The sequence below is a fragment of the Enhydra lutris genome, unplaced genomic scaffold (assembly GCF_002288905.1).
Source record: "Enhydra lutris kenyoni isolate GAN:26980312 unplaced genomic scaffold, ASM228890v2 scaffoldscaffold30, whole genome shotgun sequence".
Taxonomy (NCBI): Eukaryota; Metazoa; Chordata; class Mammalia; order Carnivora; family Mustelidae; genus Enhydra; species Enhydra lutris.
Window position 1 is genome coordinate 11,218,232 of NW_019154114.1, and position 27,407 is coordinate 11,245,638.

Below are 27,407 nucleotides of genomic sequence, written 5' to 3' on the forward strand. Positions count from 1 at the left end.
CCTCTCCCTGGCCCTGAACTTAGGGGATCCTCTAAATGCACTTTGCACAGGACCCAATCATAGAACCTTACAGCCAGGGAGACCTGAAGTCTGGGGGGCTTCCACCTCTTCTCTGAAGTAACACATGCAGGGGATAAGGGAAGGGAGTGCACATTTAGCACGTACCCCGTGTTTCCCTAGGTGTTGACTGAGCTCTCTTATTACGGGGATAATCTGGAATGTTCTCTGGTTTATTTTTTCAACGTTTTATTTTGACTAATTTATTATTATTTTTTAAAGATTTTATTTATTTGACAGAGAGAGATCACAAGTAGATGGAGAGGCAGGCAGAGAGAGAGAGAGGGAAGCAGGATCTCTGCGGAGCAGAGAACCCGATGCGGGACTAGATCCCAAGACCCTGAGATCATGACCTGAGCCGAAGGCAGCGGCTTAACCCACTGAGCCACCTAGGCGCCCGACTAATTTATTATTTTTGAAAAGTAAGTCATTCTTAGAATTCAATGACATAAAAAAAGGCAAGGAGGAAGGGGCTGTTTTAGAAGAAAATGATTCAAAACATGTAACAGCTGGATCCCGTGTGTGGACGTTGTTTGGATTCTGATTCAAACAAACCATGTGCAAGAAGGTATCTTTGAGGCAATAGGAAATTTCAACACGGACTGAGTATTAGGTAATTTTGAGAAATCATTGTCAATGCTACTGTCACCCTACACAATACTCTCGTTTTTTATGCATTTCTGTACTTATCTCCCCTTACTAGACTAGAAGCAGGATTCTGACTCATGACAAGGAGTAGGGATAGCACAGCGGCTAATGAACCCCATTTGATCATTTACTGTGTGATCTTGGTCAAGTCACCTAATCTCTCGGTGCCTAATGCTGTTTAATCTATAAAATGGGGGAAATTCACCTTGCTGGCTCCGGCCATAGAGCATGCAACTCTTGACCTCTGGGTCATGAGTTCAAGCTCTAGGGGGCCTAGAGCTTACTTAAAAAAAAAAAAAAAAAATGAAATGGGGGAAATAATATCACCCAAGTCAGGGCTTGATTTTAATTCAGTGAGTTACTATTGCTAAAGCACTTAGAACAATGTCTGTCATACAGCACATTTGTGTTTGCTCAGAAATCCTCCAAATCCTGGGTTACAACTACTTTCTATGGATCCAAGCAATAGCCTCCTCATAAGGTACACTCAAGAACAACAGCCAGCCCTGGTTCAGGGGACGTCGCACCCTAGGAACAGAATGTGGCAATCCCAGGCAGGGACAGAACATGGACCCGCAAAGCAGGCGGCGAAACAGGCCAAGAAGAGAGGAGTAAGTGGAACCATATAAGCCTTAGTTGGCACAGCCAACGCTCAAGGAGCCACACACACCATTCCCATTAGCTCGGGTACTTGGCAAACTCACGCACTCTCGGCCCCAGGGGCAGCCAAGTCCTCCCTCTTCTCAAGATGGGGAGAGAAAAGAGGGTGAACTTATCCCGGGGCACCTATGCTGAGACCAAGAGAGACCCTTCTCGTTGCTCAAGAGCCAGCAGCGAAACAAGCCAGACTCCCATTCAGGTGCTTATGGTTCTAAATTCGCTCACCAAGTTGCTTTTCCTCAAGAGTGCCGTGGGGGGAAGCTTTCTAGATTAATACCATGCCCTTCGAAACTCACGTTTCCAGAGTCTAGGGATCCCCAGCAGGGATCTCAGGTGAGCTGAAGCCGCAGGAAGACACTTTCCCACCAGCGCCAGGGGCTACCGTGTCCTTCCCATGTTCGGATAGAAACACCACCCGCAGCTCTTCTCCCCAGACCCGACTCCCCGGCTACGAGCTCCGTGCCCCTGACTGCGGGCATCCCGTGCGGAGGGAGGACCAACCAACGTACCCCAAAGCTGGCGCCTCTGCCCTGGCTGGCGCCGCGGGGGAGGCGGACGCCCCACTCCCGAGGCTCCGCAGAGGCTCCCTGACGTCTCCTCTTCCAAGTTCCAGTCCGCAACCGGCCGTGTCTTCCCTGGGCGAGTCCGCAGGGGCTGATGTGCTCCGTAGGCTCTCAAGGCTAGGAAGGGGCCCCCAGTGACACCGGGGGGAAGGCTTGGAGTGGCACGGGCGCGGATCCGCAGACACCGAGAGAGTGGAGGCACCTGGAGACCTAAGGCGGAGGGAACCTGGAAACAGGGCGGGAGTGTCCTGGAGAAGGAGAGGCGTCTTAAGAAGGGGATGGAAGTGTGGGGGGCGCAGTCGTGCGGCCACGCCCAGACACAGACTCGGGAACCACTGCTCCGGAGACCCCCCAGACCCCGGGACGGGCGCCGCCCCCCGCGCGGGAGCCCTGCGCTGCCCGTGCAGCCGCTCCGCGCCGCCGGCCGCAGAAGAGCTCACACAATGAGCCGCTTTCAGACGTGGCTGAGGTCCGGGAGCCGGCGGGCGGGAGCCGGGGCGGGAGGGACCGAAGGAAGGAAGGAGCCGGTTGGCCCCCGGCTCTTGCTACCCTCCCCACCCCGGGGGAGGGGCGGCCGCCCAGGGGCGGGCACAGGTGGGCCCGGGGGCCTCGGGAGGACGTCGAAGGGCGCTCGCGCTCACCTCTCATGCGACTATATGACCAAAAAAGTTGCTTCCTGCTCCGTTCCCAGAGAAGTAAGCCTTCCCGGGGCACAAAAGGCCCTTACGAGGGAAAGCGAATTTTTTTGTTTTTTTTTAAAGAGTGTATTTATTTATTTGACAGAGAGGGATCACAAGTAGGCAGAGAGGCAGGCAAAGAGGGGTGGGGGTGGGGGGGGGGGTAGCAGGCTCCCTGCTGAGCAGAGAGCCCTATGCGGGGCTTGATCCCAGGACCCTGAGATCATAACCTGAGCTGAAGGCAGAGGCTTAACCCACTGAGCAACCCAGGTGCCCCAAGGGAAAATTGAATCTTACTTAATCTTGCCCGTCCTCACGCTCAGTGGCATCTTCACAGGGAGGTGACTTGGAATCTAATCCGCTTCCCAAGCCCCAGCCTCAGACCTAAGTCAAATGTTTCTCAATGCCAGGCGGACACACACGTGGCCTCCCCAAGCAGTAGCCGAGCTGAGAGGGGCCCAGGCGCCAGGAGCCGAAACACTGAGGGGCTGAGCCCAGAGCTGGCTGTCCCCCTCCCTGTTCTAGTCTCAACCCAGAAGCCCAGGATTGATAGCAGGTCCGGATAAATACAGGACATGTTTCCGTAAGTACAGCAGTCCACCCCCCTCCCTTCCCCGCCCAGATAACAACAGAGTCCAGGCATCTGAAAAAGAGAATTCTGACCTCTTGTAATCTGTGGTGAGATCTAAGAGAAGTCCCTGCTGCTGGGAGTATAAATCAGTGCATTCTTTCCAGGGTGCGGTTTGGCAAGATGAATTTAAATCCTTAAGAACAGCCATAAGCTTTTTGAATTAGCAATTCCTTTCTAGGATTTCTCTCTCTCTCTCTTTTTTTAAGTAGGCTCCACACCCAGCGTGGGCCCAACAGGGTTCTTGAACTTAACACCCTGAGATCAAGACCTGAGCTGAGATCAAGAGTCAGATGCTTAACTGACTGAGCCACCCAGTTGCCCCCTCAACCCAGGATCCATCTTAAGGAAATAGCTGGCAATAAGGATTCATACACAAAGTTCATATAAGTGTTGTTTATGATAGAGAAAAATTAGAAACAGTACAAAAGATTGAAAAGACATGTACCAGAATGCCAATAGGACATCTAAGGACAACTTATTTCCTTTAGGTTACTATAATTATATATTTTCCCCAAAAGGGATTTAGAAATTGGTCTAATTGGCATTTAGAATCTGGTCAGAAAGAAATAAGACTTTTTTTTTTTTAAAGATTTTGTTTATTTGACAGAGAGAGACACAGCAGAAGAGGAAACACAAGCAAAGGGGAGTAGGAGAGGGAGAAGCAGGCTTCCTGCTGAGCAGGGAGCCCCATGCGAGGCATGATCCCAGGACCCTGGGATTGTGACTTGAGCAGAAGGCAGATGCTTAACTACTGAGCTACCCCGGCACCCCAGAAACAAAACATCTTAAAGAGCATGAACATGATGGGGCGCCTGGGTGGCTCAGTCAGTTGAGCATCTGCTTTAGTCTCAGGTCATGATCCTGGGGTCCTGGGGTAGAGCCTTTGGGGAAGGGGGGGGGTCCCTGCTCAGTGGGGAGTCTACTTCTCCCTCTTCCTCTGACCCTCTCCTGCCCCTGTGCTCTCTCTCAAATGAGAAAATAAAAAATCTTTAAAAAAATTAAAAAAAAAACATGAATACGAGGAGAAAGAAATAAGACCAAGAATTGCTTTTTAGTTGATGGGACCTAAGCAGGGTCTTAGGGGCCCTACGTGATTCACACAGAAACTGTATAATCATTTCACAAGATTAGAGATCTTCCCCATCCCAAATATCGCATAATTGTCTCAAACCCTGACTTAGCTATGAGTTACAGCTCAGTTGATAAAATCCTGTGTATTTCTCACTTTTTTCCCTCTTGCCACTATACTGTATCATTCAGGTTTCGATGCTACCAACATCTGATCTGTAAATAATTTGATATTCGCCACAGTTGTAATTTTCCAGTCTGTGGTTTCCACATGCCATGTGGATTCCACCGAAAACTCACATGGACTTGGGACTGAACCAGGAGACTCTGCCAAAGAGCCAACAAAAGCTCCAGGGTCTTAGGGCAGAGCCCTGGCAAGGCAAGGTGGCCAGTGAGTAACTCGGAGAAGTGTGCGCAACCTCTCCCCTCCCCACCCCCTTTCCAAACTCTTCTCCTTGAAAAAGCCACACGCAGCCTTCAGTTTTGAATATTTTAATTAGAAAAGAACAAAACATCATGGTTCTTTATACAAATCCTGCATTAAAATAATTTAACAAAACGCAGTGTTTATTTACATCTTTAGCTATCTTTCCACATCTCATTACCTTCTTGGGATTCAAACCAGAAACCGGTTTTGGTTTTTTTTTTTTCCATTTATATCTCAAGAGAAAATCTTTAGGTACTATCAACAGCCCTAGATGTTAAAAGAAAAGGCAGAGGGACCAGTGGTAAGCTATTTTTGTGCTTGAATCCTTCAAAAGATTTCTTATTTTGGTCAGCCTGAAAGACAAGGTGCTTTAGAAACGAGAACTGAACCTCCAAGGTAAACTGAGGCATACGCTGAGGAGAGTGTTCGTGCGTCGGCATAATGCATGGGTCAGAACAGGCATGTCTCCAGTGCCAATATCTTGGGATCATAAAGCAGATCCATTTGTCCTTTGTGGGCAGCTTGTCTCTACATGCCAAGAACGGAGAAGCAGTCTTCCATGAGCAACAGGGGCCCATTTCAGTGGTCCCACCCTGCAGACTCTCACTAGAGCAAGAGGATGAGCCTGCTGGCCTGCCTGACATTCTGCTACCCGCCAGGCCAGAGTGGGCTGCCTGGGTGAACACTCCCTTGATCCCCTCATCACACCTCGTGTGTCCCCTGCAAAGCCGCTCACCCTGATCGGCACCCTGTTCCTTCATCGGGGGAAATTCGAGTAGCCGGGCTTCCCGCTGGCCATCCAAAGGAGCTCTGTGACCGTTGGCAGTGGGAGCCAATACCAACAACAGCTCCTTTGTCACCCACGTCCTCTTCAAGAAGGGGCAGGGCTGTCAAGGACAAAGTGGCAAGTGTCCAGGCTGTTGGAGGAGGGCCAGAGAGAAGGCGACTGTGGTTCTCATCCTTACTTCCCCCGCTGTTGCTGGGGGGATTTGTGGACTAAACAGCACTCTGGCTGAAGCCTGCTGTTCCAGGGGGCACAGACAGGGCGAAAGGCAGGGCAACAAGCCAGCCCCAGCAGGGCAGGGATAGAGGGCCCTGCAGCTGAGCCGACGACAGACGACTGTCTGTTAGGCCGACGGCAGGTGGACGGTCCTCGTGTTCTGGGGTCGCCCACCCGCACACGTGTGCACGCATGTGCTCCTAAGCGCTCCCTTCTTCTCGCTCCTGTTCTCCCCTTCATGGCCTCTCAGCACTGGAAAACGAAGTTCTGAACGGGAAACTTAGAGGCTCAGGAGTGGAAAGCGCTGCTGATTTGCATCTCTCTCACAAGAGAGCCCTGAAAAGAGTAAGAAGTGGTTTACAATAGTGGGAAGAAATGTATAGCACGCTTCTCGGTTCAAAAGAGGAAAAGTCTTTGCTTGACCAGAGATGGGACCCTTTCCAAGAGGTCTGAACTGATTGTAGTTTTCTCCTGAAATTCAACCCTAAGGCAAAACAAACAAACAAACAAACAAAAAAAAAAAACCAAGCAAATTATAGCCTTCGGGAACCCTTGGATGTTTCCACAAACTAGTCCCTGATGAGTGGTGCTTACGTGCCAGGTGCTTAGAAGATATGGATTTGTGTAGAGAAAAATAAGAAAGGACTGTCCTTTGTCTTTGACAGGAAAAGCACACACACCGGCAAGTGTCCACAGGCTCTTTGCAAAAACTTCTTAAGATGGCAGTTCTCAGAAGACCACAATGAGGTAGCCAGGATCCTGCTGAGTTCTCAGAAATGGTCTTCCTATGACAAGTGCTCCTTATACACTTCTCCCTGGGGCATCCCTGCGACAGGGATTGTGGTCACCACTTGATTTTGAAACACAAATCTTTTGATTCTTTCAAACACCCAGAGGAAGATAAGCAGGATACTGACATACTGGACCCAGGCAAACTTGATCATTTCCCAGAATCCTGGTAGATATGTACAGACAGTTAAGGAGTCACAGATGGTGTTTTCCCAATGGAAGTTAAACCAAAGGTTTAGTTTAGACGGGAAATGGCAAAAATGTTTCAAATACTCTTAAGATAAAAGGGAATATGATTAAAGATTATTAAGGCATAAATATGATTTTGACTTAGAAGACTTGCCCAGAAAGAAATAGGAAGAGGAAATGAGTTTTATTTTGTTTTCCCCTGTATGAATAGCAGACAGAGTCATTTGAGTGGGGCCACGAACTGTAGCCAATCCCAGTCGAAGGCCTCCTGCATCTGTTCCTTCTTGGGATGATGGAGGAACCCTCCTTTTTTGAAACTGAGCTACTGTGGCTCTTTAATAGAAAGGATATGAAATGACTTCCACCGGGTATTGGATGACAGCGTTAATCACGAATGGAGCTTCGGCAGCCCTTCCCACCAGCCAGATGGGGTGGGGGCCAGTGAACACGGTGGTTACTGTAATGCAAGCCAGAGTTAATCCATGAATAAAGTAATGAGGGCTAGAAAAGTATTCTTTAACCTCTCAGGCAAATTCTGCACAGCAGAACTTATTCCAAAGAAATGACCCCAAAGAAAAGAGAACGGAATGTGCAAAGTTGCTCACAAATTATTCATTAAAATACTCGTCAAAATATTTATGTTTGATGCGCCTGGGTGGTTCAGTGGGTTAAAGCCTCTTCCTTTGGCTCAGGTCGTGATCCCAGGGTCCTGGGATCAAGCCCCGAGTTGGGCTCTCTGCTCAGTGGGGAGCCTGCTTCCCCCTCTCTCTCTGCCTGCCTCTCTGCCTACTTGTGATCTCTGTCTGTCAAATAAATAAATAAAATCTTAAAGAAATAAAAAATAAGGGGCGCCTGGGTGGCTCAGTGGGTTAAAGCCTCTGCCTTCGGCTCAGGTCATGATTCCAGGGTCCTGGGATCAAGCCCCACATTGGGCTCTCTGCTCGCCAGGGAACCTGTTTCCTCTCTCTCTGCCTACCTCTCTGCCTACTTGTGATCTCTGTCAAACAAATAAATAAAAATTAAAAAAAAAAAAAAGAAAGAAAAAATAAAAAATAAAAAAAATAAAATACTCGTCAAAATATTTATGTTAAAGGGGCGCCCAAGTGGCTCAGTAGGTTGTGTCTGACTCTTGATCTCAGCTCAGGTCTTGATCTCAGGGTTGTTAAGTTCGGGCCCTGCACATTGGGTTCTACTCTGGGCGTAGAGCCTATTTAAAAAAACAAAAAATTATGTTAAAAATGTGGAACCATCAGGGTGCCTGGGTGGCTCAGTTGGTTAAGTATTAAGCATTGACCCTTAGTATCGGCTTGGATCATGATCTCAGGGTCATGGGACTGAGCCGTGTGTAGACTGTGTTCAGCAGGGAGTCTGCTTCAGGATTCTATTCCTCTGCCTCTCCACTCACGCTCTCTCTCTCTCTTTCTCTAATAAACAGACAAATCTTAAAAAAAAAGAAAAAAATCTTGGAATGGTCTACATGTTCTATAGTTGTTGAATGACGAAGTAAAGGAATACTATGCTACCACTAAAAATAATACCAATTAAAACCTTGTAGCAGGGTGGGAAATATTTATATTTCAAAGTACAGGGGTGCCTGGGTGGCTCAGTCAGTTAAGTATCTGCCTTCGGCTCAGGTCATGATCTCAGGGTCCTGGGATTGAGTTCCATGTCCTGCTGGGCTCTCTGCTCACTAGGGGTCCTGCTTCTCCCTCTCCGTCTGCTGCTCCCCATGCTTGTGATCATTTTCCCCTCTCTCTCAAATAAATAAATAAATAAATAATAAGTTAAATAAAAAAGGACAAAAAAATTGGATCCTAAAATGTTTCTAAACTATGGTAAGAGCTGAATGTAAAAAAATCTGCTATGGACAAGGACTGAAAGGACTACAGAAAGCAAAGTTGTAGATGAGTGCTTTTGTCTTAAAATACCTTTAGCCTTGGAATAATGCCACCAGTGCGTTACTCAAAAATCAGGACTACTGGAACTGCAGTCCCCCTATTGGATAAATATGTGTGTATAGCATCCCTGATGTCTGGCTGCCAAGGAACCCTTCAGATGCCTTTAGAGAAAACCTCAGACCACCAACCCGCCAAATGTGCTGAGTCAAGTACACTGGGCTGGCCTGACAGCCTTTTCTCTGTAAGGAATGGACACGCTCTGCCTTCCAGCTAGAACCTTGGGCCCTCTGATCTACCTCCACTGCTCATGTCAGGTAAGTCACTCACATTCTTTAGTTCTATCTGAAAACCAAGGATAGCAGTTTGTCTTTGTGTGTGGTAGTGGGGCCGACTCAACTAGGCATTTACATTAAAAAGGAAATATATCAAGCCAGTGGTGGGATAAATGTGGCACTTAATAAATAAATACGGGGCATAAATCAGCAGTCACCTGCTGGACCATAAGACTAGTGGTAAGGTGCGGGGTATGGAATGGGTCTTTAGATCAGGAGGAAAAAGACAAATAGGGGCAGCCTGTTCCCCTCCCATCACTGAGTATTCACTGGTACTGCCATTTTCATCATGAGAAGGGCTCCAATTCTATTTTTTTTTTTAAGATTTTATTTATTTGTCAGAGAGAGAGAGAGTGAGCACAAGCAGGGGGAGAGGCAGGCTCCCCATTGAGTAGGGAGCCCCATATGGGACTTGATCCCAGGAGCCCGGGATCATGACCTGAGCCCAAGGCAGATGCTTAACCGACTGAGCCACCTAAGGCGTCCCAAGGGCTCCAATTCTGTTTTTGTCCGATGTTCCCTCTAACCTGGAAGGTCCTTGAGAAGGGGCTGAACGAACTGTACCTATGACTCACCATTCCTTTCCTGATAAGCAGCAACAATGTGGGTGAGATCGTAGTCATAGGCAAAAGGGCTGGTCCCATTGATTACGGACACCTGGGAAATGGCAGGAGGATACGAGTAAGCCCCCAGCCACTTCTCCACTCGTCTTTCTACCCTCCCTCCCCCCCAGGCTCATCTCACAGACCTCCCTCTTGGGCTTGGTGACCTACTCTAGCATCAGGAGTCCTTTTTTCAAGGATGGATGATAGGTGATCTCCCCTGCCCCCTCTCCCCCAGCCTGCCTTGCAACAATTTAAGTCGTCTACATTCAGTCTCCCTGACCCTTTTAAAAAGATTTATTTACTTTCCAGCAATAGAGAGCGAGAGAGAAGGAGGCAGCATGAGTGGGAGGGGCAGAGGGAGAAGAAGAGAGAAAGTCAAGTGGACAATTAGCTGAGTGTGGAGTCTACCAAAGGGCTCAATCTCATGACCTGAGCCAAAAGCAAAAGTTGGATGCTTGATCAACTATTTCCCAAGGTGCCCCCGAGTCTTCCGTTTTACTGGGATGGAAAAGAGGTCAATATCCACCTTTAATGGGTTTTAGTTACTTATAAAACACCCCCCCACCCCGTTCCAAGGGGAGCAATAATTCTTTGAATTTTTTTTTTAAGGAGTCCATATTTTCATCTCTTTTGTCTTTCTTGCTCTTCATTGGACACTCCGTAATTTATCTCTCTCTTTTTTTTTAAAGATTTTGAGAGAAGAAGACTCCCCAGTGAGCAGGGACCCCAATTTAGGGCTTGATCCCAGCACTCTGGGATCATGAACTGAGCCGAAGGCAGATGCTTAACTGGCTGTGCCACATAGGCACCCCTGTAATTTCTCGCTTTTAAATCTAGAGATGAAAATAGGATAAAGGGCAAATAATAAGCATATAATCCTTTGAAGAAGTAAACTATCTCCTGCCTTGTAATATTACATTCCTATTGATATAATCAATATCTAAATCTTCAAATAAAAAGTTTTTATCTTATAGTCCCCCTTCTTTTTATGTAAACCTATATTGAGGGGCGTCTGGATGGCTCAGTCAGTTAAGCGTCTGCCTTTGGCTCAGGTGTTGATCTGGAGGTCCTAGGATCAAGGTCAGGCTCCCTGCTCTGTGGGAAGTCCGCTTCTCCCTCTGCCTGCCACTCCCCCTGCTTGTGCTCTCGCTCACTCACTCTCAAATAAATAAATAAAATCTTAAAAAAGAAAACGAAAACAACCTTTACATTGACTATAGGTGGAGAGACCATAAATCTGTTTATCTGGAGCAGTCCTGGTTCATGCCTGTAGTAACTGAAAAGATCACTCATTTTCAAAAGTAGCCTGGCCCAGCTTACACAGGCTCCCTTGTGATAAAAGAAAGATCAGTAATGAGTCACTGTATGTGTAAGATCCAGTCCTGGACAATTTATGGCTCTGTTACTTTCAAGTGGCAGGACTTTGGGAAAATTAATTAAGCGTTGTCTGCCTCAGTTTCCTGATGTGTAAAAACGAGAGTTCATTCTTTCAACAAATCTGAGTGCTTCCAATGTGCCAGGCCCTGCTTTAGGCTCTGGGGTGACAGTGGAGAAGATGTCTGTGCTTTTAGCACTGGGGGAGACAGGAGGCGAACAAACCAAAACCTGATCTTTACTATTTCCGGTGGAACTAAGGAAAATCAGTCACGGTGAGGGGTGACGGGCAGGGAGGAGAACGGTCTTTAGAAAGAGGAGTCAGAGAAGGACTGAGCTCGGGCACATTTGGACAGGGACCTGAATGGAGTGGGAGAGCAAGCTACGTGGATATGTGGCAGGAGGAAAAACTGGGGGGCAGAAGCTGCTCCGTGGGACTGAGGAACAGCGAAAGGGCCAGTTTGGCTGGAAAGGAGCCCCGGGGGACCATGACAGGACAAGCGGCTGGAGAGCTGGAAAAGGACAGGGGCAGGATCCCCGGAGGCGGCTGCCGCTTAGCAAACAGCGGTTAGCCGTGACTTCCCCAGTGTTTTACACGAACTGGAAAAGGCCACTTGGCATAAGCCACGTGTGTGCGCGCATGCGCATCCGCAAAGAAGAAATGCTTCAGTTCTTAAAGGCGTGTTTCTGGTCTCTTTATAGATGCAAATACCAGTGTATCTGGCCTTGTATTCTGAAAGAACTCAAGGCGAGAACTCCACAGAAATCCTCTTCTGGGCCACCTACAGAGAAATGCTATTTCCAACTTTCACGCCTCCCTCTTTATGATAAGCAGTAACAGAGAGAAACAAAAGCAACGACAACAGCGCTGAGCCTCCTTACGTTGTATCTCACGTCCAGGCCTCCGCAGCTTAGGGGCTGCTTCTGCTGCAGCCTCAGGTCCCCGTGCACATACAGCTGCGAGCCTGGAACAGCGAAGGAGGACTGCAGAAACGCCATGCTCTGCATCACGAACGTGGACATCCTCTGAAATCATTAGAGGGAGAGACAGTTTTGGGGGATCGGAAGGCTCTGGGCCCTGGGCATCCCTGTCTGGGGTGGCAGCGTCCCAGCCCCTCCAACACCTGCTTGGCCATGCGGGAAGCTATCGGCCCGAAACCCTGCGAGCTGTGAATTGCCCACGCACACCAACACGGCCCCCATGAGAAATGTGCGATTTGCCTCAATTAAATCCCGCACAACACTTCGGAAGAGAGCCTTTGGCAGCAGGGGTTTTCCTAGGAATCAGACAGAGGGCTCAGTTCTATGAAGGCACAAAAGGGAGGGGATGGGCTTCCCTGAGGAATGGACTCACGTGCAATTGGTAGGAGAAAGTCAGGATGAGCTGCACACCGAGAACGTGCTCCGTGGACTGCAGGGGAAGCTCCAGCTTAAAATGTAACATGTCCATTTTCCCATCCTGGTTCCTGTCTTCTTCTCGAGTCTAGGAAACCCAAAGACAGCCAGTGGCCCTGGTCCTTAATAAGTCCGGGAAGAATCCGGATGCCTGCAGTAACAGAGTGACCCACTGTTCTGCTACACATGGGAATTAGCTCCCTCACCGGAAGTAAAAAGGAAGAATAAATAGGTATAAGGGGATCAAGAGCGGGGAAGGAGACCCGGGGTGCTGGCCCCGGACTTCACACTCGTGCTTCTCAAATGTTCAAGCGCCACACTGAACAGGAACTTGGAAGTGGCAAGAACAACATCTGGATGGTTTTTTTTTTAAGTTTTCTCCTTGGATCTTTTTTGTTTTGTTGCTGGTATTTTCTTTCCTTCTTTAGAAACACATCTGAGGGACGCCTGGGTGGCTCAGTGGGTTAAGCCACTGCCTTCGGCTCAGGTCATGATCCTGGGGTCCTGGGATCGAGTCCCGCATCGGGCTCCTTGCTTGGCAGGGAGCCTGCTTCCTCCTCTCTCTCTGCCTGCTTGTGTGTACTCTCTCTCTCTGACAAATAAATAAAATCTTAAAAAAAAAAAAACAAAACACATCTGAGTTTGTACGGAATATTTAAATAGCACGTTAGTACTGACTTCTACTTCTCCAGGAGTCCATTTTTTTTTTTTTTTTTTTAAATAGAAAAGAAACAGATTCTAATCATCATGCATTCATTCCCCAAACAGACTCAGGAGAAAAACACCAAACTCTATTTATACTTTCTTCGGCCACAAGTGTCTTTGCTTCAGACTATTGATAGTAGAACTCCTTTTCATCACTGATGTCGGGACTTGAAAGCCTCGTGCATCTTTTAGTACCAATCGATACAGTGAAAAAGGAAGCTAAATCAAATCAGCAAGTCATTAAAACTACACAGACAGTTTATAAATTATGGATACAAAAGGAGGGAAAACTGAGATCTAAGGAGGGAAAAAGACAAAGGACAGCCCATAGAAAACACCAGAATCCAGTCTCACCACCCATAGTATGACCTCATACTGATCCTTTTAGTCAACAGGAAAGATGGCACTGAAATGTGATCACTGGGGACATGATTCTTTGGGACAGCCCTGGATCTTGTTGCTACAACTGATCCTTTCCCGCTGTAGGTTCCCAGAAGGATTCTGCTATGGCATATCAACATTCCCAAAGGCATGCTCCGTGATTCGTTTTGCTTTCCACTGTTATTATGATGTAAGGAAGAGATTCTTTGTTCTTTTTCAGGCTCCTAAGGTTGATTGAGATGGAGCTCAGTTTTCAGGACCTTTCAATCATGTCCTTCCTTCAGACAATAATGTCCTAGGCCTTGTTATAGAGAAACGTACCCTCTTTCTTCTGTTGGATTCTGTTTTCTCTGTCCTGTTCCATCAGCTTCACAGGTGTAGGGGAAGGATATTGTTACCGGGGTTGACGGTCAAGTTACTGAGGCAATTATGTATTAGCAATTATGAGTAGGACAGAAAAGAGGCTGCCTTGTCTTCCTGTGAATTTTCTTCAGTTGGAAACACTTGCAAGACAAAGTCAGAGTCAGTCTCTGTAGTGGACCCATACCTTCTGGATTTTTAGGGCTGGACAGGAAGACAAAGATCAAATGTCTCAACTTGCAAGACAGCATAGTGGGTGGTGTTGGGGTGGGGGGACTGCCAGAAGAATCCAGACCCCAACACAGTGTGGGAGGGAGAGAAACACATTTGTTCATTTGATCTTTACAATAAATCCTGATGTAAGCAAAGCAAAGATTATACCTACTATACAGATGAGAAAATCGAGGTTCAGGGAGATTGAGGGATTTTTTGGGTGTGGCTAGTAATGGTAAAGATTTGAAACCATGTCTGTGACTCCAAATTGGGTCCTCTTTCCAGAACTAAAATGTCCAGACTTAAAACAAAAGACGCTCAAGGATAAATAAAATCTTAAAAAAAAAAAAAAAAAAAAACAGGCTCAAGGAGAAAATTTTGGGTAAGATAAATCTTTTTGCAAAAAGCCAGCATCAAAGTTTGAAAGCAAGTCAGTGTGGTGTTTGTGCAACATTTTCACTCCACGTTCACATGGGACAGAGATCTGCCACAGCACCATAATTAGTGTCTGCTTGTTAAGTGCACTCATTACTCTGTCAAGTATTTTTTAGGAGCCCACTATGTGCCAGGCACTGCCAGGGGCTGGAAATACAGTGGCAAACGAAGTACATAAACTCCGTACCCTAACAGGGCTTACATTCCCAGCCAGGGAGGCAGAAAATAAATCCATAAACAAATAAATGTGATAAATGCCACAAAGGGAAATGAGGCAGGCTTCAATTAAAGGAAAGGGAGGATCTCACAGCCATTTTTTATAGGAAATACTCAGGAAGATCTGACTGTGGGTAGCTGGAAAGAAGTGAGGTGAAGAGGTACAGAAACATCTAGGGGCAGGGTGATCCCCGCTGACAAAGTCCACCTGCTCTGCGAAGTGGGTCAGCGCTTACCAGAGCGGTGAGGGCAGTGAGGAGGAGGGAGGTGGAAGCCAGGGCCCAGGTAGTCCTGGGGGGAGGGGACGATGCTAATGCTGCGTTCCCACGAATGCCCATCACCAGGTCCCGCTCTCATCCCCACAGGGCTGGCGACGTGGGCCAAATTCCTATGCCAGCAATCGGACCAAGGATAAAATCCACCTTTTTATTCCATTTAGTTCAAATCAGGCTTAACGCATGTGGAAGTTACAAAGGGAGGCACTTCGAGAGCTAATACTTTAACACAACTTCAAGTTCAGTATCTAAAACCCAGTGGGTATGTTTGGCGAAGGGAATTCATCAATTATATCAGCACCTAATTTTTATAAGCATTTGTGCCATGGGAGCTCTGTGTCTAAAGCTGGAGAAGGAAGGGAAGAGGCTGGTGTTACCTCAAGGAGCTGGGCCAGACCTCAGAAGCCTGGACAAAGAACCCACTAGAGGGAACAGTAAGGTTGCTCCTTCCTGTTTGCATCCTCCCCACCCCACCAATGGTTCTTCACTCTGGTTAGAGTCTTTCTCCCACTGCCAGAAGGCTCATCATGCCTCCTACAGGAAGAACCTCACAGAGAGCCAGTGAGCAAAGGAGAATGTGGTTTTCAGCAACAGCATGACCATCACAAAGCAGCACACAGGAGGGTGGCTTGGGGCAGGCATAAGACTCACTAACCCGCACACCAACTTAACAGTCACTGTAAATCTGGGGTGCCTGTGTGGCTCACCTGGTTAGCGTCTGCCTTCAGGTTAGGTCCTGATCCCAGGGTCTGGGACCGAGCCCCACACTGGGCTCTCTGCTCAGCAGAGAGTCTGCTTCTCCCTTGCCCTCTGGCTCCTGGCTCCTGCTCTAGCTCTCACTTTCTCTATCTCAAAATAAGTAAATAAAAATCAATCGTTAAAAAAAAAAAAAGAAAAAGAGTTCCATGCTATACTGAGCCAGCCAGGTGCCCCAAGGTTAACGTCTTAGTTTATACCAGTGTCTGTTTTACCATATACTTGTCATCAATGGGTGTTTCATTTTTTTCCTTTTAATGTTGAAAATACTCTTTGGCACCAGTCTTTGGGTCTCCAACAAAGTAGGGACCAACACTTCAGGGCTCCTAGACTCATCAAATCCTTGCTGCCTGTGTTTCAATGAATCTAAGATACCATCAATTATAAAATGCACCATTACTTTAGATACCAGCAAAAAAGCAAAACTACTTCTAGTTAAACTATGACACAATGCTTTCCAATTACTGAGAACATTTCTTTTACACTTATTAAAAGCTTTTAGACTCTAGGCATATTTATATCAGATATCATATTTATGCACATAAAAATATAAGGAAAATAAATGGCCCTAGGGACTCCTAAAACTTCTTTACATTCTGATTCTTTCGCATCATTTTGTGACTCAATGATATCCATCCTTTTCTATGTAATTTTGTCCTTTGTGCCATCAAGCATATTGGAGATACAACATTAAAAAAAAAATCCATAAATGGAACTAAATCCATTGGTCTGGGCTCTTAAGCAGGCTTTAGGGGCACCTGGTGGCTCTGTCAGTTAAGCATCCAACTCTTGATTTTGGTTCAGGTCATGATCTCAGGGTTGTGGGATCAAGCCCCACACTGGGCTCCATGCTCTGTGTGGCGTCTGCTTGAGATTTTCTCTCCCCCTCTGCCCCTCGTCTCGCTCCCACTCTATAAATCAATCAATCAATCTTTTAAAAAGGTATGTAGATCTGGCCTATGTTTAAGTGCCTCTTGAACCTTCCCTGACCTGCTCAACATTTGGATCTCAGGGTTAAAATAATGTTTTATTATTGTTTCTAGGGTTTTCTTTCAAGATGCTGATGTCACTTCTCCAAGTTTTGATGCTGACACATCTGATGTTTGCACGTGTGTAGGCAATAAGGACTAAGCCAAGCCTGTCTCCTGGCAGCAGCAACATTTTTTAAGATTCTATTTACTTAAGTGAGAGAGAGGGAGCACGAGCGCATGAGCAGGGTTTGGGGGAGAGGCAAAGGGAGAGGGAGAAGCATATTCGCTGCTAAGCGGGGAACCCCAATGTGGGACTCGATCCCAGGGTCCTGAGATCATGACGTGAGCCCAAGGCAGATGCTTAACCATCTGAGCCACCTGGGCATCCCACAGCGACAATTTTAAGATACCACAGAGAGGACACATTCTGATCTCAGAGATGTGAAAGCTGTATCTCAGATATGACAATGCTCTCCACTCACCTCCCTGCACTGCCCATAGCCTTCAGCTCCCACAGTCTCTGGGCCCACACATGCCTTAAAGAGCTCAATCAGGCTTGAAAGGAGAGGTCACCCTGTGGTTTTTCCTTCTGTCCTTAACCACAATAGCAACAACAAGAAACTTGGATTTACAAAGCATTCAAAGCACAGGGACTTTAGAGATGCTGTCCAAGGTGAGCTGACCGAAGCAGAAGCAAGGCCATTTCTGGCTTCTGAGGCATTTTCCCAAGTTAGTAACCACAGAACCATCCCCCAGCATTTGGTCAAACCTTGACCTAAAACCACTGCTTCTCTGGTCTTCTGCACAGTTTCTCAGACAGGCTGTGGTTAGTCTAGCTTTACCTTGGGAGTTGGAGGGGAAAAAGAAGTACTTTGTTGCAATAAGGGTTAAGAATATATGCTATAGATGGGCACCGGGGTGGCTCAGTAGGTTAAGCGACTGCCTTCAGCTAGGGTTGTGATCCCGGAATTCCAGGATCAAACACAGCATCGGGCTCCCAGCTCGGCGGGGAGTCTGCTTCTCCCTCTGACCTTCTCCCCTCTCATGCTCTCTCTCTTTCTCTCTCAAATAAATGAATAAATAAAATCTTAAAATAAAAGAATACATGATATAGAATGACAAACCCTTGTGGTGCAGTCTTGACTGTTTGGTTAAGAACTAAGCAAAAGGGGCGCCTGGGTGGCTCAGTGGGTTGAGGCCTCTGCCTTCGGCTCAGGTCATGATCCCAGAGTCCTGGGATCGAGCCCCACATCGGGCTCTCTGCTCGGCAGGGAGCCTGCTTCCTCCTCTCTCTCTGCCTGTCTCTCTGCCTACTTGTGATCTCTGTCTGTCAAATAAATAAATAAAATCTTTAAAAAAAAAAAAAGAACTAAGCAAAAGAGGTCACTTCTCTGAGTCTTGGTTTCTTTACCTGTAAAACAGGGATATAGCCTCTATATCACATGGTTACTATGAAGATTAAAGAGGCAGAGAGGCCTGGGTGGCTCAGCTGGTTAATCAACTGCCTTTCATTCAGATCCTGATCCCAGGGTCCTGGGATGGAGACCCACATCGGGCTCTCTGCTCAGTGGGGGGCCTGCTTCCCTTCTCTCTCTGCCCGTCTCTCTGCCTGCTTGTGATTTCTGTCTGTCAAATAAATAAAACCTTAAAAAAAAAAAGAGGTAATGTATGTAAAAAAAAATTAAGAGTTAACACTTAGTGATTATCACAGGCCAAGTCCTATGTAAAGGACTTTAAACATATTATCTAATGCTGAGTGTATGCCTGAAACATAGTAAATCAACAGTAATTTTTATTACTATGGCTCATAAGTATATCACCAGGGGATCGCCCACCTGCTTTAAAACAAAACTGAGACATAATTCATGTACCATAAAATTACCTAAAATACAGTTTGGTAGATTTTAGGATATTCATGAAGTTGTGAAACTATCACCCCTACCTAATTCCAATTTCAAAATGTTTTCAACATCCAAGAAAGAAACCCTCTTCCTATTAGTAGTCATTACCTGTCTCTCCTGACCGTCAATTCCCCAAGCCCCTGGAACCCCTAGTTTCTGTCTCTGCAGATTTGACTTTTTTTTTTTTTTTTAAGATTTTATTTATCTATTTGACAGACAGAGATCACAAGTCGGCAGAGAGGCAGGCAGAAAGGAAGGGAGGCAGGCTCCCTGCCCAGCAGAGAGCCCAATGCGGGACTCAATCCCAGGACCCCAGGATCATGACCTGAGCTGAAGGCAGAGGCTTTAACCCACTGAGCCACCCAGGCGCCCCAGATTTGACTCTTCTGAACATTCCATATAAATGCCATCAGACGCTGTGCTATCTCATGGCTGAATCCTCTCTTGGCCTGTTCTGAAGGCTCATCCATGCTGTAGCATGTTTCACAACTCCATTCCTTTTGGTGGCTGAGTAACATTCCATTATATGGCTAGAACCCATTTCATTTATGCATTCTTTTGTTGATGAACATTTGGGTTGTTCCTACTTTTTTGCTATTAGGAATAAATCTTCTGTGAACTTTTGTGCCTGAGTTTTTGTGCAGACATAACTCTTCAGTTCTCTTGGGTACGCATATACCTAGTAATTCTATGTTTTACTTTTTGAGGAACTGAAAACTATTTTCCAAAGTTGCCATGTCATTTTATATATTTACCTGCTTTTGAATTTTGGGGTTCTTTGCTTTGTTTTTGCCTTTCTTGGGCACTTTCTAAATTTCTTTGAAAAATTATTGTCATTACGGGGCATCTGGATGGCACAGCAGATTGAGCGTTCTACTCTTGGTTTTGGGTCAGGTCATGATCTCAGGGTCTCGAGATCAAGCCCTGCATGAGGCTCTGCTTGAGATTCTCCCTCTCCCTCTGCCCTTCCCCCTGCTCACCCACTTTCTCTCTCTAAAATAATCTTTAAAAATTGTCATTATAATGTAAAAATGTTGAATGTGTATCACATTTTCATGATACAAAATTTAAAAGGTACAGAAGGATATATAGTAAAAAAAAAGCTTCTCTCCCACCCTAACCTCAGCCACTTAGTTCTTTCCCCAGAGCAATCAGTGCTGTCTTTTGAATCCTTCCAGAGAGAGTAAGAGCATTCATGTATGTATATGAATACGCACCCATACACATATCCTTTGTTATGTTTTCTATTATTTTTATGTGAATGGAAGCATATTATATACAATTTTTGTCTTTTCTACTTATCAATTTCTTTTGGAGGTAATTCCACATCAATATACAGAGATCCACTTCATTAAAAAAGAAAGAGCTAGGCAACATTCCACTGCGTAAATGTACCACAATTTCTCTGATGAGTCTTTTTTTTTTTTTTAAAGGTTTTACTTATTTATTTGACAGACAGAGATCACAAGGAGGCAGAGAGGCAGGCACAGAGAGAGGAAGGGAAGCAGGCTCCCTGCCGCACAGAGAACCCAACACGGGGCTTCGATCCCAGGACTCTGGGATCATGACCTGAGCCGAAGGCAGAGGCTTTAACCCACTGAGCCACCCAGGTGCCCCTCTGATGAGTCTTCTATTACTACACTGGTTGTTTACCTTATTACAATGCTGTACCATGTGACTTTTTTATGTATGTCATCTCACCTGTTTGCACAAACCCCAAAGTACCTTACTAGAAGTGGAAGCAGGCACATGTATCTCTAATTCTGATAAATATGGACAAATATTGGGGCACCTAGGGGGCTCAGTCAGTTAAGCATCTGCCTTCAGCTCAGGTGGTGACTCTGCTCAGCGGGGAGTCTGCCTCTCCCTCTGCCTGCCACTCCCCCTGCTGTGGTCTCTCTCCCTCTCTCTTTCAAATAAATAAATAAAACCTTAAAAAAAAATATGGACAAACATTCCTTCAAAGATGTGCATCAATCTACAGCCCCACCAGTGATACACACAAATGCTCACAAGTTTCCCAACATCTTGGTCACAGTGTGGTCAAACTTCAATTTTTGCCTATTTGATAGATTAAAAAACAGCATCTCAATATATTCTTTATATTTCTCTAATCATAACTGTGACTTCCTAAGAGTCACATGTGCTTCTTTTTCTTTGAACTGTTTACATTCTTTGCCCGTTTTTCTGTTAGATGGTTAGTCTTTTGTTTATAAATCTACAGGCACTTTATGTTAGGAAAATGAGCTTTTTACAAGTGATACAAATGATAAAACTTTTTTTCTAGTTCTATTTGTGCTTTGATTATGCTTATGTTTTTACCATGCCAATAATTTTTTAAAAGATTTTATTTATTTATTTGAATGAGAGAGATAGAGGGAGGGACAGAGCAAGAAGCAGACTCCCCTCTGAGTAGGGAGCCTGATGCAGGGCTGGATCCCACCATCCTGAGATCATGACTTGAGCCAAAATCAGATGCTTAACTGACTGAGCCACCCAAGTGCCCCTATTCCATATTTTAAATTGAATCTTGACCTATCTGGACATTAATTCTGGTGTACAATCTGAGCACTGGCTCCATCTTAAGTTTTTCCAGATGGCTTCCCCGTCTCCCCTACATCATTTTATTATATAAGTCATCTTTCACCACTGATTTAAAATGCCACCTTCATCATATTTGAGTCCTTTTCTATACTTTTTATACAAGTCCCCCAAGTCACACTGCTTTATATATTATGGCTTTAAGGTATAATTTAATATCTTGGAGAGCTAGTCTCCTCTTACCCTTCTCTTTTTTCCTAGAATTTTTCTTTCTTTTCCCATATGGCTGTCTGTCCCTGCATACTGTCATGTTTTCACTGAGAATGCATTACAATTATAGATCAACCAAGGGAGAAGAGGCATCTTTATGATATTGAATTTTCCGGTCTAAAAATATGACAGATATTACCATTTTTTAATCTCCTTTGTGTCAGTCATCAGTCTATTTAAAGTTTTACTTACATAGTTCTTGCACATTTCTTTTATTTATTTATTTAAAATTTATTTATTTATTTATTTACTTACTTACTTACTTAAAGTAGGCTCCTTGCCCAGCCTGGAGCCCAATGCTGGGCTTGAACTCACAACCCTGAGATCAAAACCTGAGCTGAGATCAAGAGGTGGATGCTTAACTGACTGAGCTCCCGAGGAACCCACACTTTAAAAAAAAAATTTTTTTTTAAAGTATACATTTCATGTTAAGCCTATTCCTAACGAGTTTATATTTTGGGGCTGCTGTTGAGATCTGTACTTCTACTATATCTTCTAGCTCATTTATTTGTGTCTCATGATTTCAAACTATTCTCAAACCCAAGAGCTCAGCTAAGAAGAAAGCAAATCATTTACTAAAAAATACTTATAGACACGGCGCCTGGGTGGCTCAGTTGTTAAGTGTCCGTCTTCAGCTCAGGTCATGATCCCAGGGTCCTGGGATCCAGCCCTGCATCGGGCTCCCTGCTCAGAGGGAAGCCTGCGTCTCCCTCTCCCACCCCCACTGCTTGTGTTCCCTTTCTTGCTGTGCCTCTCTCTGTCAAATAAGAAATAAAATCTTAAGAAAAAAATACTTGTAGGGCACCTGGGTGGCTCAGTGGTTTAAGCTTCTGCCTTGGGCTCAGGTCATGATCTCAGGTTCCTGGGATCGAGCCCCACATCAGGCTCTCTGCTCAGCCGGGAGCCTGTTTCCCCCTCTCTCTCTGCCTGCCTCTCTGCCTGCTTGTGATCTGTTTGTCAAATAAATAAATAAAAATCTTAAAAAAAAAAAAAAAAAACAACTTATATAGACAGTGCCCTAGAATGGAGGGGGGAAAAGAGTAGGAAAAAGGAGCTTTGGTTCTGCATTTTAGAGTGTAAAATTACCCAGTATTATAAAGGATTAATAATTCTGGGCACCATAAGAATAGAGGCAGTCTTGCTTTCATGGATCAAAAATTCTCTCTCTCTCTCTCTCTCTCTCTCACACACACACACACACACACACACACACACACACACACACACGAAAACAGGAGGGGAACAAGGGCGGTGCTTTCAAGGTCACCGAGATAAGAGCCTATCTAACCAGCCATCCAACTGGAGAGTCCATCTGCTGTGTTGGACTAACACATGAAAAGAAAAAAATGAATGAAACCTAATGCTTCGTGATTAACTTTTCACAATTATTTCTTTTTTTTTTTAAATTAAATCTTTTTAATTTTTTATTTTTTTTTAAGATTTTATTTATTTATTTGACAGAGAGAGATCACAAGTAGACGGAGAGGCAGGCAGAGAGAGAGAGAGGGAAGCAGGCTCCCTGCTGAGCAGAGAGCCCGATGTGGGACTCGATCCCAGGATCCTGAGATCATGACCTGAGCCGAAGGCAGCGGCCCAACCCACTGAGCCACCCAGGCACCCTTCACAATTATTTCTTACACTTAAGTAACCAGAGAGTATGACGGAGAGGAATACACAAATGTAAGAAAAACAAAAAACTTCTACAAAAAACAGGTAATGTTAACCTAAAGTAAGACTAACAAGGGGTTTCCGGGGGGCCCGGGAGTCGGCTGAGTGTCGGACTCTTGATTTCCACTCAGGTCATTATCTCAGAGTTATGGGAACAGCACTAACTCTTCCACCACGGAGCCTGCTTATGAGTCTCTCTCTCCCACCTCTCTCCCTTTGCTCTGCACACCGCACTCCCCTATTCCTACTCTTTCTCTCTAAAAAAAAAAAAAAGTGAAACTAAAAAGTTAATATTTCTGTTTGTTTGGAATAAAAAGAAACATTTTGCTTTCACTTTTAGAAAGGAAACACATGCATGTAGAGCACCAGAAATACAGTGGATTTACCGGGAAAAGTAAGCATCCCTTGACAAGGCCTCTCATCCACAGTCACCCTTCCCCACATTCATTATCATCTCAAAAAAGCATAAATATGGGCTGGGGCACCTAGGTGGCTCAGTTGGTTAAGCATCTGCCTTCAGCTCTGGTCATGATCCCAGGGTCCTGGGACAGAGCCCCATATGGGGGTCCCCACTCAGTTGGAAGCCTGCTGCTCCCTCTGCTTATCTCTCCCCCTGCTTGTGTTCTCTCTGTTAAATAAATAAAATCTTAAAAAAAAAAGAATAAAATTGGACAACATGTCATATTAGTGAGGAGTTATTGACAGAAATTTGTCCATCCTCCAGTTCTACTTTTTTTTTTTTAAAGATTTTATTTATTTATTTGACAGAGAGAGATCACAAGTAGGCAGAGAGGCAGGCAGAGAGAGAGGGAAGCAGGTTCCCCGCAGAGCAGAGAGCCCGATGCGGGGCTCGAACTGAAGGCAGAGGCTTTAACCCACTGAGCCACCGAGGTGCCCCCTCCAGTTCCACTTCTTAAAATCCATTTGAAAGACCTGATCATTTAAGAATCAAAAGCAGCAGACTTCCAGCCCCATGGCAAATATTTTTATCTCATTTGCCTGATTATTCAGAAATCTATCTCCATGTCTTTTTTTTTTTTTAAGATTTTATTTATTTAGTTGGGAGAGAGTGAAAGCTAGAGAGAAAGAGAACACACAGAGGGAGAGGGAGAGGGGAAGGGAGGGGGAGAAGAGAGGTACAAGAAGACACTCCCCACTGAGCTGGGAGCCCTGTGCAGGGTTGGATCCCAGGACCCTGGGATCATGACCTGAGCTGAAGGCAGAAGCGTAACACACTAAGTCACCCAGGCACTCCCTCCATGTCTTTAAATAACCTGTGCACTGGCAATTCTGGATTTCTCAGGTTCAGGCATCCTCTATTGACTTCCCATGTGAAAAGATGAAGTTTTAGTTTTCTTCCCTCCACCACCCCCCACTGAGTTAAACTCTCATTTTGCTTAGTCAATCAATATTCAGTGTTCATTTACTTATGACTATGTGAATCCTATTCCTTTCTCCCTTTTCCTTACTTTTTATTTCTCTGAATTTAACAATTATTTGCTTGCTTAGTTTTCTATTTACGGGTACAATTTTAAAAAACAGCTTGCATTCCAATTCCTCACCACTGGCTGTTTAAAGGTGTAAGATTGATTCAAAATCTTGTTCACTGCAGTATCCTAAATAGTGAAAAAATAGAAGTCCATCAAATATCCACCAACGGAGAACTGGTTAAATCCAATAGGTTTTCCCTATCATAAAAATTTTATGCAGATCTTAAAAAGAATAAGTTTGACTGACAAATGTACATGTTCCAAAGTCAGCCTTTAGTTTTACATCATGATGTATACCTGTAACTCTTTAATATTTTACAATGGGAATGCATTTTTATAATCTGAAAAAAATATGAATTATATTTTGTAGTTATTCATATGATCAATCAGATGTAAAAAGTTGTTTTTGTTTTTGTTTTTGTTTTTTTCATTTTATTTGGGGGCTGGAAGAAAGTCTGATTTTTTTTTTTTCAGCTACACAAGTTGTCTTGTAGGCCAATCATCTCTGAGATGTGTAAAGAGATTCAACTTTGGAAGAAGAAAAAATAGAATTTTCCTATTTCTAAGGGAAAATGTTTTCGAAAATGAGCAGAAAGGGAATGACTGTCAAGTTAGCACTCACTCATCCCGAACCAAATACTAAATTAAAAACAGGAAAATGCTTCCTTTTCATCCTGGACAACTACAAGCTGGGGCCGCATCTAGTCCTAAAGCCAGGGAGGCGGGACGGGGACCCCCAGCACATTCTGGGTAGGTCGCTTAACCAATCAGCCCGGCTTCCACGTGTCAGGTCTGCATAAAAATGCGTGCCCTTACCTTACCGGTGGTCCCCTCCCCACTGCGAGGCACAACTGCAGCCACACGTTAGGTTAATTCCTAAGCACAGCGCTCAGCCTTCGTGACTCAAAGAAACTTTCGCGACCACCCATCCATCAGGCCAGGCCCACGGAAATGGCGGGGGGCCAGAGACAGACTCTCCCCCAGCTTCCGTAGGACACATGCTCACCGCAGTGGCTAACATTCTTGGCGCTGTGGACTGCTTGGAGAAGTCGAATGAAACAAGAGAGTCACTTCCCGGGAAATTAAACGTATGCCCAGGCCAACGCGCCTGTGTACACAACCTCCGTGGGTTCACAAACCCTTAAGACCCAACCTGGGCTTCCCTTGGCCGGGGCCGTTCATCCTCTCCCCGCCACCCCCGCCCAGTCCCGGTGGGCCTCCGGGCCCGGACAGGAACCACGCACCGAAACCAGCGGGACGCGCAGGTGATCCCCCTGCAGCCGGTTGAAGGCGGGGAACGTGCTCCAGGCCAGGAACCCGCCGCGCTCCGGTCCCAGTAAGGCCACGAGCAGCACCTGGTGCTGGAAGCGCACGGTCGGCTGCTCCTCGTAACTGCTCCGCTTCAGCCAAAACCCTGAGGTAGAGAGGGCGGTGGGGAGGAGGTCATGGAGGCGGGCGCGGGCGCAGCAGGCCTTGGGGAGCTAGCTGAGCGCGCCGCGGCCGCGAGCAGGCTCACCGTGGCTCCGGAAGGCCACTAGCAGTGGCGGGATGTACGTGAGCGCCGCGGCCAGCAGCAGGAATAGAGCGGCCTTGGAGCAGAGCCCCGCGCGGTAGCCGCGCTCCACCGGGTGAGAGAAGAGCTCGTAAAGCGCCATGAACGCCGCGCGGATTCCGGCCGCTTGCCTGGGACCCCTACGCGGTCGGACAGGAAGGACCAAGTTTGGCTTCTCCTGGTTGCCATAGCCTTGGTCTCCACGGCAACCGACGGAGCGGGAAAAGAACCAATAGGAAGGGCGCGGGGCCTTGGCAGGGGTGGGGCCAAGCGGGGGCGGTCTTCTGCTGGTGGGAGTTAGTTTCCAAAGGCTGAATGGGGTTAGGGAGTGTACGGGCTCAGAATCGTGGGCATTTCCTGGGTTAACATTTGTGTAAAATAAGATTTCCATAAAAATTGACTTAAAGTGCTTACCTGTTTATGTGTCATCTGTTAGTCCGCAATGTGGTTCGTACTTAAATCCAACCCGTCACAGCACACTCTCCATTTGAGGAAAACCAAAAACATGCGTGGCTGTGCTCCTGGACCTGGCCTGGGCTAAGACCAAACCCCGGTCCCTTTGCCCCCAACTTTCCCGTCGCTTCCACTACCCGCCATAGCAGGACAGCACAGAAACAGGGCACAAATCCCCAGCTCTTCTAGGATAATTACTACATGGTTCTCTCTGCTGAATTTCATCGCTTTATACTGGGTACAAACTTGGCGGCCGGTTTTAGAAGCTGTGGCACCCCTCAAAGATGACAGTGGCTTATCACTTAATTGAAAGCTTCCACTTCCACCTCCAACCAGTATTTTGAACATGGCAGAAGGATTTTTTTTTTCTTTATCATTGTCAACAGCCAAGTTCTTTATCAGAAGGTCCTGAAGGATCACATTGCAGTGCCAAACGATAGTGTGAGGTTTGTGGTCTGAGCGCAGTCCAGGAGGTAATGCCTCTATTTTGAAGGCAACCTAGAAATGGCTTTTAGATGAAGAATACACCTGAGATCCTAACAACACAGATGCTTGAGGGGTCAAGACCTGATCATTTGGGAAAATTATCCAGGGTCCTCACCACAGTTCAAGATGACAAATAGTATCAGCCAGAAGATTTTGTCATTTTGGGTCCAGTACTACTCATTCTTGCTTTAAAGCTTTTCTGGGGTGGGAACACAGCTCCTAAATACAGTAATTGTTAGGCTTAAATCTATATTATTATTCTGACATTATACTGCATCTGTGATTTAAGTGAATGACTTTCATTTATTGAAAAACTGTTAAGGGGCGCCTGGGTGGCTCAGTGGGTTAAAGCCTCTGCCTTCCGCCCACGTCATGATCCCAGGGTCCTGGGATTGAGCCCGGCATCCGGCTCTCTGCTCAG

At 46.0% G+C, this 27,407-nt stretch overlaps 1 protein-coding gene across 1 annotated transcript; it reads right to left on the minus strand.

Annotated features, from left to right (window-relative positions):
* Nucleotides 1-5,035: 5,035 nt before the first annotated feature.
* On the minus strand, nucleotides 5,036-26,150 carry LOC111152940 (transmembrane protein 231). Its single transcript, XM_022511685.1, has 7 exons — nucleotides 26,012-26,150; nucleotides 25,740-25,909; nucleotides 12,273-12,401; nucleotides 11,801-11,944; nucleotides 9,515-9,596; nucleotides 7,061-7,166; nucleotides 5,036-6,697 (listed from the first exon to the last, which is right to left on the minus strand). The coding sequence occupies exons 1-7, from the start codon at nucleotides 26,148-26,150 to the stop codon at nucleotides 6,517-6,519; spliced, it is 951 nt and encodes a 316-aa protein (XP_022367393.1). The 3' UTR covers nucleotides 5,036-6,516.
* Nucleotides 26,151-27,407: the final 1,257 nt, after the last annotated feature.